Source organism: Chiloscyllium punctatum, chromosome 41 (assembly GCF_047496795.1).
Source record: "Chiloscyllium punctatum isolate Juve2018m chromosome 41, sChiPun1.3, whole genome shotgun sequence".
Taxonomy (NCBI): Eukaryota; Metazoa; Chordata; class Chondrichthyes; order Orectolobiformes; family Hemiscylliidae; genus Chiloscyllium; species Chiloscyllium punctatum.
Window position 1 is genome coordinate 9430003 of NC_092779.1, and position 17795 is coordinate 9447797.

Genomic DNA, 17795 nt, shown 5'->3' on the forward strand with positions numbered 1-17795 from the left:
AGAAAGACATCTGAGCCTTTGAAGAACAACTTCTGAAAAAAACAACAATTGTCACTAATGTACCATGTGGACAGTATACACTGTACTAACTAAAGTTAGCATTGTGCACTACAGCAGCTCAGTAGAGTTAAAGACGGGGGAAAATCAAAATGGATTGCTTTCAAGAAAACACAAAACAAAAGGTCTTTTTATACTTGAGACAGTTGTTTATGCTCTCATGTAGAACAACATCAAAGTAATTCAAATACAATTCAGTGCTTTTGAAGTTAACACAGTGATGTTTCTGAATACACCAAAGCCCACAAAGAGTAATTAGATCATGGGTTTGTTATTCCATTGTTTCTGTGATAGTGGTTGGAAGACAAATCATCATCTTTGCTTTTCATTCCTTCCATGGCCTTGTCCCCGTCCTGCCTTTGTAACTTCTTCCAGCCCTACAACTCTCCAATGTATGTGTACCTTTCTAATCCTGCTCTCCTGATTTTAATCACTTCATTATCAATCATGTGAAGGTGCTGGTGTTGGACTGGGGTGGACAAGGTCAGAAGTCACATGACACCTGGTTATAGTCCAACAGGTTTATTTGAAATCACAAGCTTTCTGAGCACTGCCCCTTCGTCAGGTGAAGTCACTGTTGATCACCTGCAGAGACTTATTATTCACCCTGTCGACACTCCACTCACACCATTCATATGATCTTTTGATCTCTTTGCCTATAAATTCTGTGTCTGTGTGCTTCTGTCTCACTTCACCTGAGAAATGGGGAGCACTCCAAAAGCTTGCGATTTCAAAGAAACCTGTAGGACTATAACCTGGTGTTGTCTGAGTCCATTATCAGCAGCCAAGGATTCAGATCACAAGTCCTCCATGATCCATAATCCCCTCCTACACCTCTTCATCTCCCTCGGCCTCTTTCCTCCTTCAAGATACTGCATAATAACTATCTCATTGGCTGTATTTTTAATCAACTACCTAATATTTCAATGAGCGGCCCAGCATAATATTTTATTTGTATTAGTTCTAAAAGGCACCTTGAGATATATTACAATATTTAAGCAGGTATACACATAAAGACAGTTTTGGTTTATATGTTCACTGAATGTAGATGTTGCTAGCAAAGCTAATATTTGTTGCCCAACCATAAATTCCCGTGATCTTCCTGTTCTTGTCTATGTCTCATGAACGCAGAGATTCACCAGGATGTTGCCTGGCTGAAGTGATTCTGTCATGAAGAGAGACTATATTGTGTGGAGTTGATTCCTTTAGGACAGAAGAGGATCTGAGGGAGACTTGATTGTGTTGTACAAAGTTCAGAGGAGCATAAACAGAAACTTCTCCCTTTAGTAAAGAGATCAATAACCAGGGGCTGTAGATTTAAGGTAAAAGGCAGGAGATTTAGAGTTAACAAAGAATCTTTTCACCTAGAGTTTGCATGCGATTCTGGTCTCCTGCCTATCGGAAGGATGTGGTGAAACTTGAAAGGGTTCAGAAAAGATTTACAAGAATGTTGTCAGGGTTGGAGGTTTTGAGCGAGAGGGAGAGGCTGAACAGGCTGGGGCTGTTTTCCCTGGAGTGTCGGAGGCTGAGGGGTGACCTTATAAAGATTTATAAAATCATGAGCGGCATGGATAGGATAAATAGACAAGGTCTTTTACCTGGGGGAGTCCAGAACTTGAGGGCATAGGTTTAGGGTGACAGGGGAAAGATATAAAAAGCACCTAAGGGGGGAATTTTTCACGCAGAGAGTGGTGCGTGTATGGAATGAGCTGCCAGAGGAAGTGGTGGAGGCTGGTACAATTACAGCATTTAAAAAGGATCTGGAGGGGTATATGAATAGGTAGGGTTTGGAGGCATCTGGGCCAAGTGATGGCAAATGGAACTAGATTGGGGTGGGATATCTGGTTGGCATGGACAAGTTAGACCGAAGGGTCTGTTTCCTTGCTGTACATCTCTATGATTCTATGACTAGGTGGGTATCTGGAACTCAGTGCCTGGTTCCTCTGTGGTGGAGGCAGGAACCATCACAACATTGAGGAAATATTTAGATTAACACTTGAAATGCCATACTGTACAGGGTTACTGGAAAGGTGCTAGAAAATGGGACAAGAGTAGACAGCTTCAGTTCTGAAGAAGGGTCACTGGACCTGAAACATTAACTTCTTCTCCACAGTTGCTGAGATTTTCCAACAACTTCTGTTTTTGTTTCTGATTTACAGCATCTGCAGTTCTGTCAGTTTTTATCTAATTAACTTGTTTCTGCACTTTCAATCCTTTTCCTGGTAGATAAAAACTTCTTTGGGGTGGTGGGGGAGAGAGTGGGGAGTGGCAGAGTGGAGGAGGCACAGGGAGTGGTGGGTGGGAGATGAGGGAGAACGTCTTGGTTCCAAAGTTGGCAATTTTGTCAAAACCCTTGCCTGAACCAGGCAGCTGAAATTCCTTAAAGTAGGCCTCAGGCTTCACCGCTGTCAATGGAGCTACCGAACACACTGTGTCTCCATGCCCAACAAACCCATCTGAGAAAATATTGTCACTTTGGTCTCACCACCAGCAACCCAGAAGTTAGGTCTGGAGAAGTAGATCTAGAGTCGTGTGGGGATGGGGAAGGGGCAATTAAGATAGGTAAAGGGTGTGTACACCTCTCTGACTTTATGGCTCTAACTGAGGATGGGCAGTTGCTTGGCAACATTTCTGAAAATGTAGAGAAAGTAATTCTGCCTTTTTGATAAAGGCCATTGCTGACAGGCCAATACTGCTCCCCTCTGCCATATCCAGATTCTATTAAGGGGATCCAAAACAGATATTGAGTCTTTCATTTCCACCTGTGAAGGACTCAGTTCCTGTTCCTTGTGAACACCAAGTCTGGAGAATACAGATTTTATCTGGTGATCTTAGAGCCGAGGACATCAATCCCTGAAATTTGGTTTTCTTGTGTCTATTTAATTTCCAACCATGAAATATATCATCACTGGGCTTATAATCAAAACTCTAGCTTAATGTCCTGGTGACTTGAGTTCAAGTCTGATTTGTCAAATTCAGCAAAACAAATCTGGAATGAAGAAGCTAGCCCAGTGGTGACCAGATAACCACTTTTATTTGCTGTGTCAACCCATCTGGTTCACTAATGTCCTTGAAGGAAGGAAATCTGCCATCCTTACCTGGTCTGGCCTACACACGACTCCAGTCCCACACTAACCTAGTTGTCTCTCACCTATACAAACAACAACTGCACTCAATAATAAACATTGGGCCTAGCTAGTGATACATTCTCGTGAACAAATAAGAAGTATGGGAGCAGCCTTTTTTTTAAAGAGATATGCACTACCTGCACGCATTATGCCATGAGCTAATTATGGGTTTTGTTTACAGGGTTTTGTTCCTTTGTATGTCAATGCTACAGCTGGGACCACTGTGTATGGAGCATTTGATCCTCTCAATGACATTGCAGATATTTGCGAAAAGCACAACCTTTGGATGCATGTTGATGTAAGGATTTTTCAAATACAATAGAAATAACCACGCCTGTTCAAAGACTTAATAAAATAATCCCATCACTATGAGTAGACAGAAAAAAACGCTGAAATGCTTTGCAAACCTAACAGATGCCATTGACTCAAACTGAAACCTGGCAGCATCCCAGTATATCCCTTACCTCATGATAGAAAGACTTGGATTTATATAGCGCCTTTCACAACCGCAGCTTGCCACACCGTGTTATACAGCCAATGAAGCGCTGTTGAAGGGGAATCAACTCAGCAGCCAGATTGCACACAGCAGGTCCTTCAACCACCAATGTGATGAGGAGCACATCATGTTTGTATAATGTTGTTGAAGCGATAAACATTGACCAGGACTAATTCGGCTGTGCCTCTTCAAAGTAGTGTGGTGGGGCCTTCTACATCCTCTTGAGTGGACAGGCAACATCTTAATTTACCAACTTGCTCAGAAAGAGGGGTTCTCCAGCATTCCCGTGGTACTGCGCCAGAGAGTCAGCATCTGATTTTGATACTCAAGAACTGGAATGGGATTTCAATTTAACAACTCCTGACTCAGAAGTGTTGGTGCTACCCAAATTCAGCAGAGCCCAATTTTATGCTCCTGCTTATTTTTCAAGGGGGTTCTGGTTGGAGAAAGGAAAAAGAATGACGATCAATTTATTCTGGTTTTCTCTATGTGGAAAGACAACTTGCTAGAAGGATAGCATAGAGATATTACGAGGTTCTAACTGAATGGGCAAAAAGGTGGCTAACGGAGTGTAATGTGGGAAACTGAGAAGTTGTTCATTTTGGAATTGAGAAAAAAAGAACAGAGGGTTAGTTAAAAACACTGCAGAAAGCTGCAACACAGAGGACTTTGTGGTACTCAAACATGAAATACAGTAAGCTAGCACACAGTGTGAGGCAGGTAATCAGGAAGGCTAATGGAGTGTTGGTCCTTATTTCAAGGACGGTTGGAGTATATGAGCAGGGAAGAAGCTGAAAACGTGTTGCTGGAAAAGCGCAGCAGGTCAGGCAGCATCCAAGGAACAGGAGAATCGACGTTTCGGGCATAAGCCCTTCTTCAGGAATGATGGACACACTTTCCTCATTCCTGAAGAAGGGCTTATGCCCGAAACGTCGATTCTCCTGTTCCTTGGATGCTGCCTGACCTGCTGCGCTTTTCCAGCAACACATTTTCAGCTCCGATCGCCAGCATCTGCTGTCCTCACTTTCTCCCAGATGAGCAGGGAAGTCTTACTGCAACTGTACAAGGTGCTGGTGAGACCACATCTGGAATACTGTGAGCAGTTTGGTTCCCTTATTTAAGAAAATATATTATTTCATCAGCAGTTCAGAGAAGGTTCACATGGATGATCCCTGGTGGAGGGACTGTCTTATGAACAAAGGCTGAACTGTTTGGGACTATACTCGCTGAGTTTAGAAGAATGAGAGATGATCTCATAGAAACGTTTTGGCAGGGCCAATGCTGAGAGGATGTTTCCCCTCCTTGGAGAGTCTAGGAGCAGTGGGCACAGTTCAGAATAAAGGGGCATCAATTTAAGACGGAGATGAGGAGGAACTTTTTCTCTCAGAGGGTTGTGAGTCTTTGGAACTCCTTGCCACAGTGGGGGCGGAGTCAGTGTCCATAGTTAGGGCTAAGATTGATAGATTCTTAATCGATCAGGGAATCAAGAGAGGACAAGAATGAGGAATATCAGATCAGCCATGATCTGATTGAATGTAGGGGCAGACACAAGGTGCTGAATGGCCTGCTTTCTGATCATCTTCTGGTCTCTCTCATTCACCTGGTCAGACTGTGTTGGTTTCAGCAATCCATTCAAAATCACCACAATCCTGGGATTCTGCTGAGTTGTCCGATTAAGTCACACATTTTGTGGCTGACCAAATCAATCTGCTGGGGTTCTTTTGTAGGTTAAATATAAAGCATTACAAAAGGCAAATTAAATGGATTGCTTTATTGTTGTGACATGTACCTAGATAGAGTGAAATGTGTTGTTTTGTGTGCTATACAGGCAGAGTGTACCATACGTAGTGCATCAGGGAAGCAGAGCAGAGTGCAGAATCCAGAGTTACAGCTGCAGAGAAGGTGCAGAGGGAGAGAGATCAGAATTAATATTTGAGAGGTCCGTTCAAACATCTGAAAACAGCAGGGAGGAAATTGTGCTTGAATCTGTTCATATGTGTATTCAAACTTCTACCAATGGAAGATGGTGGAGGAAAGTATAATTGAATTGAATTGAGTTAGCTTTATTGTCACATGTACTCGGATGAGCACAGTGAAAAGTTTATAAGTCGCCATTTACAGCGCCATCTTAAGTACAAAGGTACCTAGGTACAGATTTTTCAGTACAAGTTCTTAGGGGAAACTAATTAGAAAATAGAGAAATAAAAAGTTCTAAACAATGGTTCTGGGTGGGAGGGGTCCTGGATGATGTTAGTTGCTTTCCCGAGGCAGTGGGAAGTATAGATGGAGTCAATGGATAAAAGGCTACTTTGTGTGATGGACTGGGCTGTGTTTACAACTCTCTGTAGTTTCTTGTGGTCTTCAGAAAAGCAGTTGCCATACCACACTGTGATGCATCCAGATAAGATGCTTTCTTTGGCCCATCTATAAAAACTGGTAAGAGTCCTTGCGGACATACCAAATTTTCTTAGCCTCCTGAGCAAGTAGAGATGTTTTTGCTTTCTTAACTGTCACGTCAACATGGGTGGATCAGAACAGATTGTTGGTGATCATCACTCCCAGGCACATGACACTGTTGACTATCTTCACCTCAGCCCCATTGACCATAAGACCATAAGACACAGGAGCAGAAATTAGGTTATTCACCCATCGAGTCTGCTCTGCCAGTTGATCATGGCTGATAAGTTTTTCAATCCCATTCTCCCTCTTTCTCCTCCTTGACCCCCTTGATACTCAAGAACTTATCTCTCTCAGTCTTCCCTTTACTCTAAGGCTATGCCTCAGGTCCTAGTCTCTCCTACCAATGGAAACATCTTCTCAATGTCCACTCCATCCAGGCCATTCAATATTCTGTATCTTTCAATTAGATCCCCACCCATCATTCTAAACTCTAGCAAGTATAAACCCAGAGTCCTCAAATATTCCTCATATTTTAAGCTTTTCATTCCTGGGACCATTCTCGTGATCCTCTTCTGAACACACTCCAGGGCCAGTACATCCTTCCTGAGACAAAATTGCACTCAATATTCCAAACTCGGTCTGACCAGAGCCTTATAGAGCCACAGAAGTACATCCCTGCTTTTATATTCAAGTACTCTCAAAATAAATGCCATGAATTCATTTGCCTTCCTAACTACTGACTCAACTGCAAGTTTACCTTGAAAGAATCTTAGACGAGAACCCCCAAGTCTCTTTGCACTTTAGACTTCTGAATTTTCTCCCCATTTAAGAATAGTCCATGCCTCTATTCTTCCTACTAAAGTGCATGCCCTCACACTTTCCCAGGTTGTACTCCATCTGCCACTTCTTTGCCCACTCTCCTAACCTGTCCAAATCCTTCTGCAGCCTCCCAACCTCCTCAATGTTACCTGGTCCTCTACCTATCTTTGTATCATCTGCAAAGTTAGCCAGAATGCCCTCAGTTCCTACATCAAGATCGTTAATGTAAAAAGTGAAAAGTTGTGGTGCCAACACTGAACCTTGGAGAACACCACTAGTCGCCAGCTGCTTTCCTGAGAAGGACCCTTTTATCCCCACTCTCTGCTTCCTGCCAAACAGCCAAGCTTCTATCCATGCTGGCACCTTGCCTCTGACACTGTGGACCCTTATCTTATTCAGTAGCCTCCTGTGCAGCACCTTATCAAAGGCCTTCTTGCAGTCCAGGTAGATAACATTCATCGGCTCTCCTTGGTCTGACCTGCACGTTACATCCTCAAAGAAGTCTAATAGATTTGTCAGGCATGACCTCCCCTTGATGAAACCATGCTGATGTTCCCTTATTTTACTGTGCACTTCCAAGTATTCAGAAATCTCATCCTTCACAATGGATTCCACGATCTTATTCATGTCACCAAGGTTAGGCTAATCGTCCGTAATTTTCCACCTTTTGCCTTACTCCCTTTTTAAACAGAGTGTCACATTAGCAATGGTCCAGTCTTTTGGGACCCTCCCTGATTCTAGTGATTCCTGAAAAATCACAACTAATCCCTCCACTATCTCTTCAGCCATCTCCCTTAGAACTCTGGGGTATAGTTATCTAGTCCAGGTGATTTATCCACCCTCAGGCCATTCAGTTTTTCTACACTTTCCCTTTGGTGATGGCCATCATACTCAGCTCTACCCCCCCCCCCCCCCCCCCCCCACTGTCTTGAATTTTGGGGATATTACGCCTTCCACGGTAAAGATTGATGTGAAGTAATTATTCAGTTCCTGAGCCATTTTTCCTTGTTCACCATTCCTACCTTTGCAGTGTCCCAATGTCTATTTGTGCCTGTCTTTTGCCCTTTATATGTCCAAAGAAACTCTTACAGTCTTTCTTTATATTACTGGCTAGCTTACCCTCATATTTAATCTTCTCCCTCGTTATTTCTTTTTTTCTTGCCTTCTGTTGGTCTTTGTAAGCTTCCCAATCCTCTGGTTTTCCACTGCCCTTTGCTACATTATATGCTTTCTCTTTCACTTCCCTAGTCAGCCACAGTCGCCTCATCATCCCTGTACCATGCTTCTTTTTTCCTCGGGATGAATCTCTCCTGTGTCTCCTGAATTACTCCTCAAAACTCCTGCCATTGTTGTTCCACTGTCTTTCCTGCTGGGCTCCTCTCCCAGTCCAATTTATCCAGCTCTTCCCTCATGACTCTGTAGTTGCCTTTACTCAGCTGTAAAAATATTGTTACTTCTAATTCTATCTTCTCCCTCTCAAATTGCAGAGTAAATTCAATCATATTATGATCACTACCTCCTAAGGATTCCTTCATCTTAAGCTCCCTTATCAAGTCTGCCTCGTTGCACAATACTACATCCAGTATTGCCTGTTCCCTTGTGGGTTCCACCGCGAGCAGCTCCAAAAAGCCATCTCATAGACATTCCAAACATGCCTTTTCTTTCTGAAATCAATGACCAGCTCCTTGGTTTTGCTGATGTTGATAGAGAGATGGATGTCTTTACACCATGCTGCGAAACATTCAGTCTCCTTCCTGTATTCTATCTCATCGCTGTTTGAGGTCCAACCTACAACAATGGTGTCATCAGCAAACATGTCAATGGGGATGGGATGGAATTTGGCAACATGGTGAGTGCATAAGGAGTATAGCAGGGGTATAAGGAGTAATGCAGGGGTATAAGGAGTAATGCAGGGGTATAAGGAATATAGCACTAAAATCTGAAAACAATCTGAATTCCAAAAGCGCTAGTGCAGAGGTAGCATCAAAATTGATAACACCCTAGAGGTTAAAATGTGACTTAAAAGACAAATTCACTTGTGAGCCTGGTTCACAGGAGAATGTTACAGATCAGAGCACCGTGATGCTGAAGGATGGTTTGAGTCTAAGGGAGCTCAAGTACGAGAAAAGAACCCTCTCCCCACTGAAACCCCATCTTCCAGTGCACTCAGAGACATAGGGGGCATGCTGAAGTGGGAGAATAAGAACTGTACTCGTTCCCTTTTTTTGGGCGGGTGGGGGGTGGGGGTGGAGGGGTGGGAGGATGGTGGAGAGCATCTAGAATTCAGCCATGCTTTATTTCCAGTCATTTTTGCCAAAATCAAAGTGATGCATTTGGTCAGGGTGTTGACTGATGCCTGGTTTAATAAGTGTTCAATAATTTTGGGCTCACACAGAACCTTACCGCATCAATTGAACAAAGGGATGTTTCTTTTCTAAATCTTCACAGATTAATAAAAGCCTCCATGATAACAAACATTGTAGCAATGGTTCCAAAAAGGCCAAACCAAGGTCTGTTTGGAAGTCCTTTAGGTTTTCATAGGCACAGTTTATGGGGAGGTCAATTAGCTCAGTTGGCTGGATGGCCAGTCTCCAATATGGAGTAATATTAACAGTGTGGGTTCAATTCCCACACCAGCTGAGGTAACTATGAAGGACTCTCCTTCTCAACCTCTTCCTTCACCTGAGGTGTGGTGACCCCCAGATTAAACCACCACCAGTTGTCTCTCTAATGAGAGAGAAGCCCTCAGTCTATGGTGACGTTATCTTTATGAGGTAACAGTGGCATAGGTATGTTATTTGGATAGTAGTCCAGAAACCTTAGCTAATGCTTTGGAGTAGGGGATCAAATCCCACCAGGATAGCAGAAAATAGAGCTCACAAATCAGAAATTATCAGTAATGTGACCATAAAGGTATTGTTAATTGTCCTGGACTTAGGAACAGGATTCATGTTGCTGTTGATTTCATAGATCAGACATGTAAGCATTCAATCGTATTTGCTGACAGATGTTTTATACTTTACTGGATTGTGTTCCGACTTGTGTATAAATCAACACGGGCGGCACGGTGGCACAGTGGTTAGCACTGCTGCCTCACAGCGCCAGAGACCCGGGTTCAATTCCCACCTCAGGCGACTGACTGTGTGGAGTTTGCACATTCTCCCCGTGTCTGCGTGGGTTTCCTCCGGGTGCTCCGGTTTCCTCCCACAGTCCAAAGATGTGCAGGTCAGGTGAATTGGCCATGCTAAATTGCCCGTACTGTTACGTAAGGGGTATGGGTGGGTTGCGCTTCGGCGGGGCGGTGTGGACTTGTTGGGCCGAAGGGCCTGTTTCCACACTGTAAGTAATCTAATCAACAACTTGCAAATGCACTTAGGAATGGAACCCATTCATAACCCAGGGCTGCCAGTGAAGTTTGATTATTTGATGCAGTATGGTTCAGGACAAACCCTACGTCATAGAACAACTAATCCTGGGGTCACCAAATGCATCACTTTTGACAAAAAAAGTCCAATAATAAGACTATGTCATTATAGATCTAACATCACACTCTTTTAATGAGGCAAGATGTGAAGGTATCCCTGCAAGTCAGGTCAAGTGAGATTATGATTTGGAGGAGCCATTATTGGACTGGGGTGTATTTAGTTAAAAATCACACCACACCAGGTTATAGTCCAACAGGTTTAGTTGGAAGCACTAACTTCTGAAGCGCTGCTCCTTCATCAGGTGGTTGTGAAGCAGGACCATAATACACAGAATTTAGAGCAAAAGATCAGCTGCATTTGCTATAAATTCTGAGTCCTATGGTCCTGCTTCACAGCCACCTGATGAAGGAGCAGCGCTTCGGAAGTTAGTGCTTCCAACTAAACCTGTTGGACTATAACCTGATGTTGTGTGACAAATGAGATTAGAAGTTGTTTTTATTCACTCGCAGGATGAGGGCAATGCTTGCTGGGCCAGCATTTATTGCCCGTCTGTAATTTCCCAGAAGGCAGTGAAGAGTCAAGCACATTGCTGTGGGTCTGGAGTCACATAGAGGCCAGACCAGTTAAGGATGTAGGTGAACTAGATAGGTTTTCCTGACAATCAACAATGGTTAGATGGTCATCATTAGACTCTTAATTTCAGATTCTTATTGAATTTCAACTCCACCACCTGCCATAATGGGATCCAAATCCTAGTCCCCAGAACATTATCTGGGTCTCTGGATTAATGGTTTAATGGTAACACCACCATGCCATGACCTCCTGAGCACTGCTTGGAGTGTTGCAGGGATTTTAAGTGCACCAACCTGAACCCTTCACATAACAATACCCAAACAAAGGTTTGTATTTTGAATGAGTCTTTATTGTGTCAGCATGAAAGATCCTACAATACAATTTCAAAGAAGATCAGGGTGATTTCTTCTTGATGTCCTGGTCCTCACAGAAACCTGATTACCTGGTCATTATCACACTGCTGTTTGGAGCCACTAGCAGCTTACTGTGTGCAAATTGGTTACTCTGCTTTCTATTTTATAGCAACAGTGACAGCACTTGTTCATTGGCTGGAAAGCAGTTTAGAACATGCTGAAAGGTGCTATTTAAGTGCAGGTCTTCCTTTAGTTATTTTTTTCCCTGTAGCCCTCTACCTCACTCTTTGCCTTCTGCTCACAGGGTGAGCATGTGCTGTTCAATTTTACGGGGGAAGCAACAACGTCTCACCTGTTCACGAGACCTGGGGGTTACTATGCTTCAGCCCGTTTTCCTCTGTTGTGGATGAGGGCCTAAAACACCTCACGTTTCACCATCCCACAGTTGAAACAACCGAGCGACACGGAGTGCTACCACAATGACCAGATCAACCACAATCTCATTGAATGGCAGACCAGATTCGAAGGGCTGAATAGCCCAATTCCACTCTTACATCCTACGGGTCTTACTCAATTTGGCAAACTACTCAAACTATTGCAGCGATGATTAATGTACTGGTTCACTGTGTGGCTCCTTTGGGAAGTGTTCAATGAAAGTATTCACCTGCCACTTACTGGAACAGTGTTAATACTTTTGGGGTGTAAATATTTCCGCTTTCTGAGGATCTAGCTTACACACCATAACAGTGTTTTGTTTGGGAAATGCATTGCGTTCTCAAATAAATTAATCTCTGCTTTCTTTTTATACAGGCAGCTTGGGGTGGTGGCTTACTGATGTCACAGAAACATCGTTATAAATTAACAGGGATTGAGAGGTAAATTCTTGGTGTTTTGTAGCAATACCCATGAAAATTATTATGAATGTAAAATGTAGACAGTATGTGGTGATTTTGCTTTGCACGCAACAGTAATGCTATTCTCTGTATCAGAGCCAACTCTGTTACGTGGAATCCACACAAGATAATGGGGGTCCCTCTGCAGTGTTCTGCAATTCTAATCCATGAAAAGGTATGTTTTAGACATCATTGACAAGCCCAGAATTATGCTATGGTTGTTAAGAGAGACATGTTGTCCATTTTTTTTGTCTTGTACTCATCAGGACAAATGCAAGAATGCCAAATTTCAAGTGATCACAGCAACCTACACAATAGGAGCAAAGGTTGCTGATTGGCCGACAAATCAAAAATAAAAGCTCAGCAGGTCTGATTTTGTGGAGAGAAATCAAAGTTAACGTTTTGGGTCCAGTGACCCTTCTTTCGAACGAGTGGTAGCTAGGAAATGTCAGGTTATATGCAAAAGATAGGATGAGGCAGGGGGTCAGGAGTAAACAGGAGTAACAGTTGGACAGACAAAGGAGTGGATAACAATGTGGCTAGGAGGGTTGATAGCTGTTAACGGAGAATGTTAGTCATGAACACTGGGGTGGGGTATGTATGTAATAGCAGACTTTGAAATAATAAGGCCAGGTGTGTGTATTTTGGGGTAAGGCCATGGGAGAGCTCAAGTCCTAAAGTTATTGAACTCGATATTGAGGCCAGAAGGCTCTAGGGTCCCCATATGGAAAATGAGGTGCTGTTCTTCTAACTTGCTTGGCTGGAACATTGCAGCATGCCTGAGACAGAGATCCTGGCCAGAGAACACATTGGTGTGTTAAAGTGACAGACAACAGGAAGCTCTGGGTCTTTTTGCAGACAATTCTTTCAGCTGATAAGTTAACCTGATTTGCCAATATATTACTGAGGAGAAAGTGATGATATACTACAGGTTCCAGGGAGCTTGCTATAATCATTTGTAATTTGGCAATTTGGGATTCTCGCATTTGTCCTGGTGAATGCAAGACAAAAAGTTCCTCGATTAGGTTGACATGTGTTTCCAGGCCATTGGTCTAAAGAGCACCAGAATCTAATAGGTGTTTATCCCCTGTTTTCTGATGTTCATCAAATCCATTCAATAACAAGTCAATTAAAAATAAACAGACTAATGTGAGATCTGAGTTCCGCTTATCATCTCTAAATTTCCAAAAATGCCCCTTTAGAGCAGTCAGCTCTTCGGAGATCTCACAGATAACGCATACACCTTTCCAAAGGAATTTCTCTGTTCATATGCATTGAGGACAAGGGTGGCATGGAATTGGAATCAATAGTTAGGGAGCACAAGGAATGAGGCATGCAAGATCTTGTTCTAACTTGTCTGAGCTGCCTCAGCTATCTGTGTTTTCTCTCTGAGGAAGCTGCTGGCTAACAAATGGCAGATCGCTTCCACCAGGACTGATCAAACTTTATTCCTGTCTGTGCACTATAGATGTTTTTTCAACAGTGTCCCTCCTGTCCAGGAACCTTGAACTGTCCAGATATAGTTTCCATCTGCTGATTGTCAGAGGGATGTGACTTTTTCAGTCAGCTGTGACTTCCAAATGAGTACACACACCCCATGGTGACAAAACGCAAGGATGTTCTGTCCCTTTAAGCAATTTGGAGGCTATCAGAGGTCCTGTAGTAACTGTTATGAGTTGATTGAATGATGGAGATTTAATTAAATATTTCCAAACTTTCCCCCTTGTTCAATGGTGTTTTGTTGACATCCACATAATGACTGGAACATGAAGGGCAAGTGAGTCTAACACTGATGCAGCAATCCTATCTCCCTCAGAAGTGTACAACTACTGCTCCTAACCTTCCCCCAACACAGGAGGGAAACCTGAGGTAATAGTGAAAGTGCGCAAAGAATTGAAACCTAAACTTCCAAGGTCTAATAAAGGATAATGATTGTGAAGCAAAATGCAGCATAATATCAAAAATTGCTTTGGTATTTTATCATCTGCTTATGATCTTTGACAGGGTTTGCTCCAGAACTGCAATAAAATGGGTGCACAGTACCTGTTTCAAAAGGACAAGCTGTATGATGTATCATATGATACAGGAGATAAAACCATTCTGTGTGGTCGTCATGTCGACGTCTTCAAATTCTGGTTGATGTGGAAAGCAAAGGTAAAGAAGTTTGAAAGAAACTGAAAAAGATTAATTCTGAAATGATGCTGTGGGTTACTTAGTGTTGTCATGTACAATTCTCCTGGAGATAGACAGCAATACCACATAGAAATAGGCCATTCAGCCTATCTGATCCATGCTGGTATTAATTCTCCACACAAAATTCTTCCCACTTGAATGACCTCTTTCCATTCTTGATGAATATCCCACCACACCCATTCCCTTTCCCTCATTATTTAACAACCCACCCCGATGCATCAATTCTCTCTGACCAAACAGCAACAAATCACATATTCTCCACATTCACAATGCAAAGACATTCCCCTAAATTTCTTTATTTTATTTGTTAGTGACTAGGAATATTTATTCCCCGTCACTCCAGTGGAAGCAGTTTCCCTACACTAATACAATGGAACTCCTCCATAATTATACTGACCTCTGTTAGACCCCCTAACCTCTGTTAAAGAGGAAAAGAGCTTCAGTCTTTTTGGTCCTTCCTCATTGGTGATTGTCCGTTCCACTCTGGTAACTATCACTGGGATTCACTGCCTCTTCTATCTCCAGTCCCCGCAACATCCCTCCTATCAAGTGGAAACCAAATCTACACCCACATTCCAAGTGTGATCCAACCATCAGACAAAGTACGTTCAGCAATATTTCCCTGCTTCTGTATTCTATTCCTCTAGAAATCAGTTCCAGTACTTTCTTTGCACTATTTATGGCCTTATCAAATTGTCCTGTTATTTTTCACAATGTATATATTGGTATCAAAGAATCACAGAATCCTGACTGTGCAGACAGAGGCCATTTGGCCCATCATGCCTGCACTTGTTTTCCCAGGTCTCTTTGCTCTTGTGCATCCTATACTTTTGTAAGCCGCACCACTCCCCGTCCCACCCCCCACCACCCACAACCATCGTATCCTTATTTGGTCAAAATGTTTGAGCCCAAATGTCAATGGCACACAACAATTCAGACAATGTTTCATTAAATACAATATACCTTTATTCCACACAAAGCATTAGTACTTACTCCCTAATGTTTCATTGAATACTATATAGCTTTATTCCACACAAAGCATTAGTACTTACTCACAATGATATTATTTGTTTAGAAATTCCATGAGCCAGGATCTGTATCCGGTGATCAATCTATTGATAAGCCTCCAACTGCAGATGACCAAAGTGCTCAACCCATTACAGTGTTGAGTTATTTTCAAAATCCTTCTTTATGCATTTTCCTTGTTATGACTGTGTGCTATTCAATGCACCTTTTTGGCTCATTTAAATGGTTTTTAATTATATCGCTATCTTGTTTGAAGCTGTACTCGAGAACCCAATTCCAAACAAACACAGGCAGTTGTCTGGGGCAGTAGCTCCAGTACTCTTAACCATCTCCAGTGTTGGAGTGAAGAAGACACTTTTATGGTCACCCATTGGTTCTCAGTTTTCATCCCAGCTCTAGCACTGTTTACAAATTACTTTGTACACTTCAGCAAATCTTCACATTGACCAAACTTCCCATCCTGTCTTCCTGATCTCAAAACGCAAACTGTTGTTTCTCAGGATGGCTCAATGGTTAACACTGTTGCCTCGCAGCACCAGGGACCTGGGTTCAACCCCACTTTCAGGTGACTGTCTGTGTGTAGTTTGCACGTTCTTCCTGTGTCTGTGTGGGTTTCCTCCAGGTGCTCTGGTTTCATCCCGATGTGCAGGTTAGGTGGATTGGCCGTGGGCATTGCAGGATAAAGGGGTGGATCTTTCTGGGATGCCTTTTAGAAGATTGGTGATGGGCCAAATGGCCTGCTTGCACACCTTATGGATTCTACAATTTCAGCAGGTTGCCATTTCTCCTTTTAATGTTCAAATCAACCACCATGACGCAAACTCAGTGCACAGAACTCTTCCATCTGGCACTTTAGGGAAGGGACTGGCCTGCCCTACATTTGACTCCAGATCCCAAGCAATGTGGTGATGCATAGCTGTCCCTGAAATTGCTGAGCAAACCCTTCCATTCAAGTCCAATCAGTGTTGGATAATAAATATTGGTCTCATTGTTAACTCCCAGGAACACTGTCACAGAAATTAATAATTAAAAATGCTCACTTTTCAACAAAAAGAACATTCAGAAGTATCTTTGTTTATTGGCTACAGTCACCCAAGTCTTGGAATATTTCCATTTAGGTCCATGCTACTATTTATGACAGACAGTGAAGTTTGAAATCAATAAAGAGATAATTTGGAATTAAAAACTAGCCCCTGTCAATTTTCACAAACATCTAATTGGTTGACTAATATCCTCTACGTCATGAAATTCATCATCTTTACCTGGTCTGACCTACACGTGACTCCAGATCCACAGCAATAACCCATAAACCTAACCAGCACCACTCAAATGCCATTGTCAAATAAATAAGTAGAAATCATTTTAGTGGCATGCTTGCTGATCTAGGGACATGATCTTTGCTTCGGGATATGTCGGGAATTGTTGTGCAAAAGCACCTGGGTTCAATTTCCTAACAAGCCTTCCCTTAACTTCAAAGGGGAGATGGTCCCAATACAGTCAAGGTACATTCTCTGAAAAGGGAAAAGCTGGACAATCAAATCCAGAGCTCTCTGGATGACAAAGAAGATAGAAATCAAAACAAAGAAGAAAATGTGTGTTTATAACAAGCAGAAAATGCCATTGAGAATGAAGAGGAATCAAGAGGGTTCAAAGGAGAGGTAGAAAAACAAAGAGGAAATATGAGAAAAAACTGACAGGTAACATAAAGGGGAACCCCAAAGTCCTCTATAGGCACATCAATGGTAAAAGGAGGATCAGAAAACAAAAGGGGATTTACACCTGGAGGCAGAGACATGGCTGAGCTATTAAATGTATACTTTACATCTGCCTTTAATAAGGAAGGAAATACTGTTCATACCATAGTGACAGAGGAGAAAACTACAAGGATTCAAAATTATTAAGGAAGGAGCATTTAATGACAACTTAAAGTTGCCAAGATCCCAGGATCAGAGGAAATGCATACAAAGATATTGAAGGAAGTGAGAGTGGAACTTGCCATAATCTTTTGACCTTGACTTGACTCAGGGACGATGCCAGAGAGCGGCGAGTTGCAAACAATTCCAGCCTTGTTCAGAAATGGTTTTGACGATCAGATCAGCAATTACAAATCAGTCAGTTTAACTTCAATTTCATAAGTTGGGGAAACTTGTAGAAGCAATTACTCTTGAAAGAATTAATAATCACATGGAAAATGATGTGTTGATGATGAAGAATCAACATGTATTTCTAAAGGGGAAATTATGTTTCTGTATCTTGGAGTTTTTTGAAGCAGTAACAGAGACAGTTGATGGCGATACACTGTTGAAGTGACAAAAACTTCTAGAAATCATGCAACAGATTTCTGAGAAAATTTATAGGCTATGGAATGAAAGACATTGTAGCAATGGGGTACAAAATTGGCTGAGATATAGGAAATAGAGATACACTACCTG

General features: G+C 42.4%; 1 protein-coding gene across 1 annotated transcript in view; it reads left to right on the forward strand.

Moving 5' to 3' along the window:
* Positions 1-17795, forward strand: part of gad3 (glutamate decarboxylase 3) — a 54754-nt gene that overhangs the window by 30571 nt on the left and 6388 nt on the right. The window contains exons 9-12 of the mRNA XM_072560977.1: positions 3367-3483; positions 12062-12126; positions 12241-12319; positions 14149-14298. Of these exons, the coding sequence (XP_072417078.1) occupies positions 3367-3483; positions 12062-12126; positions 12241-12319; positions 14149-14298 (411 nt within the window). The remainder of the gene's footprint in view (positions 1-3366; positions 3484-12061; positions 12127-12240; positions 12320-14148; positions 14299-17795) is intronic.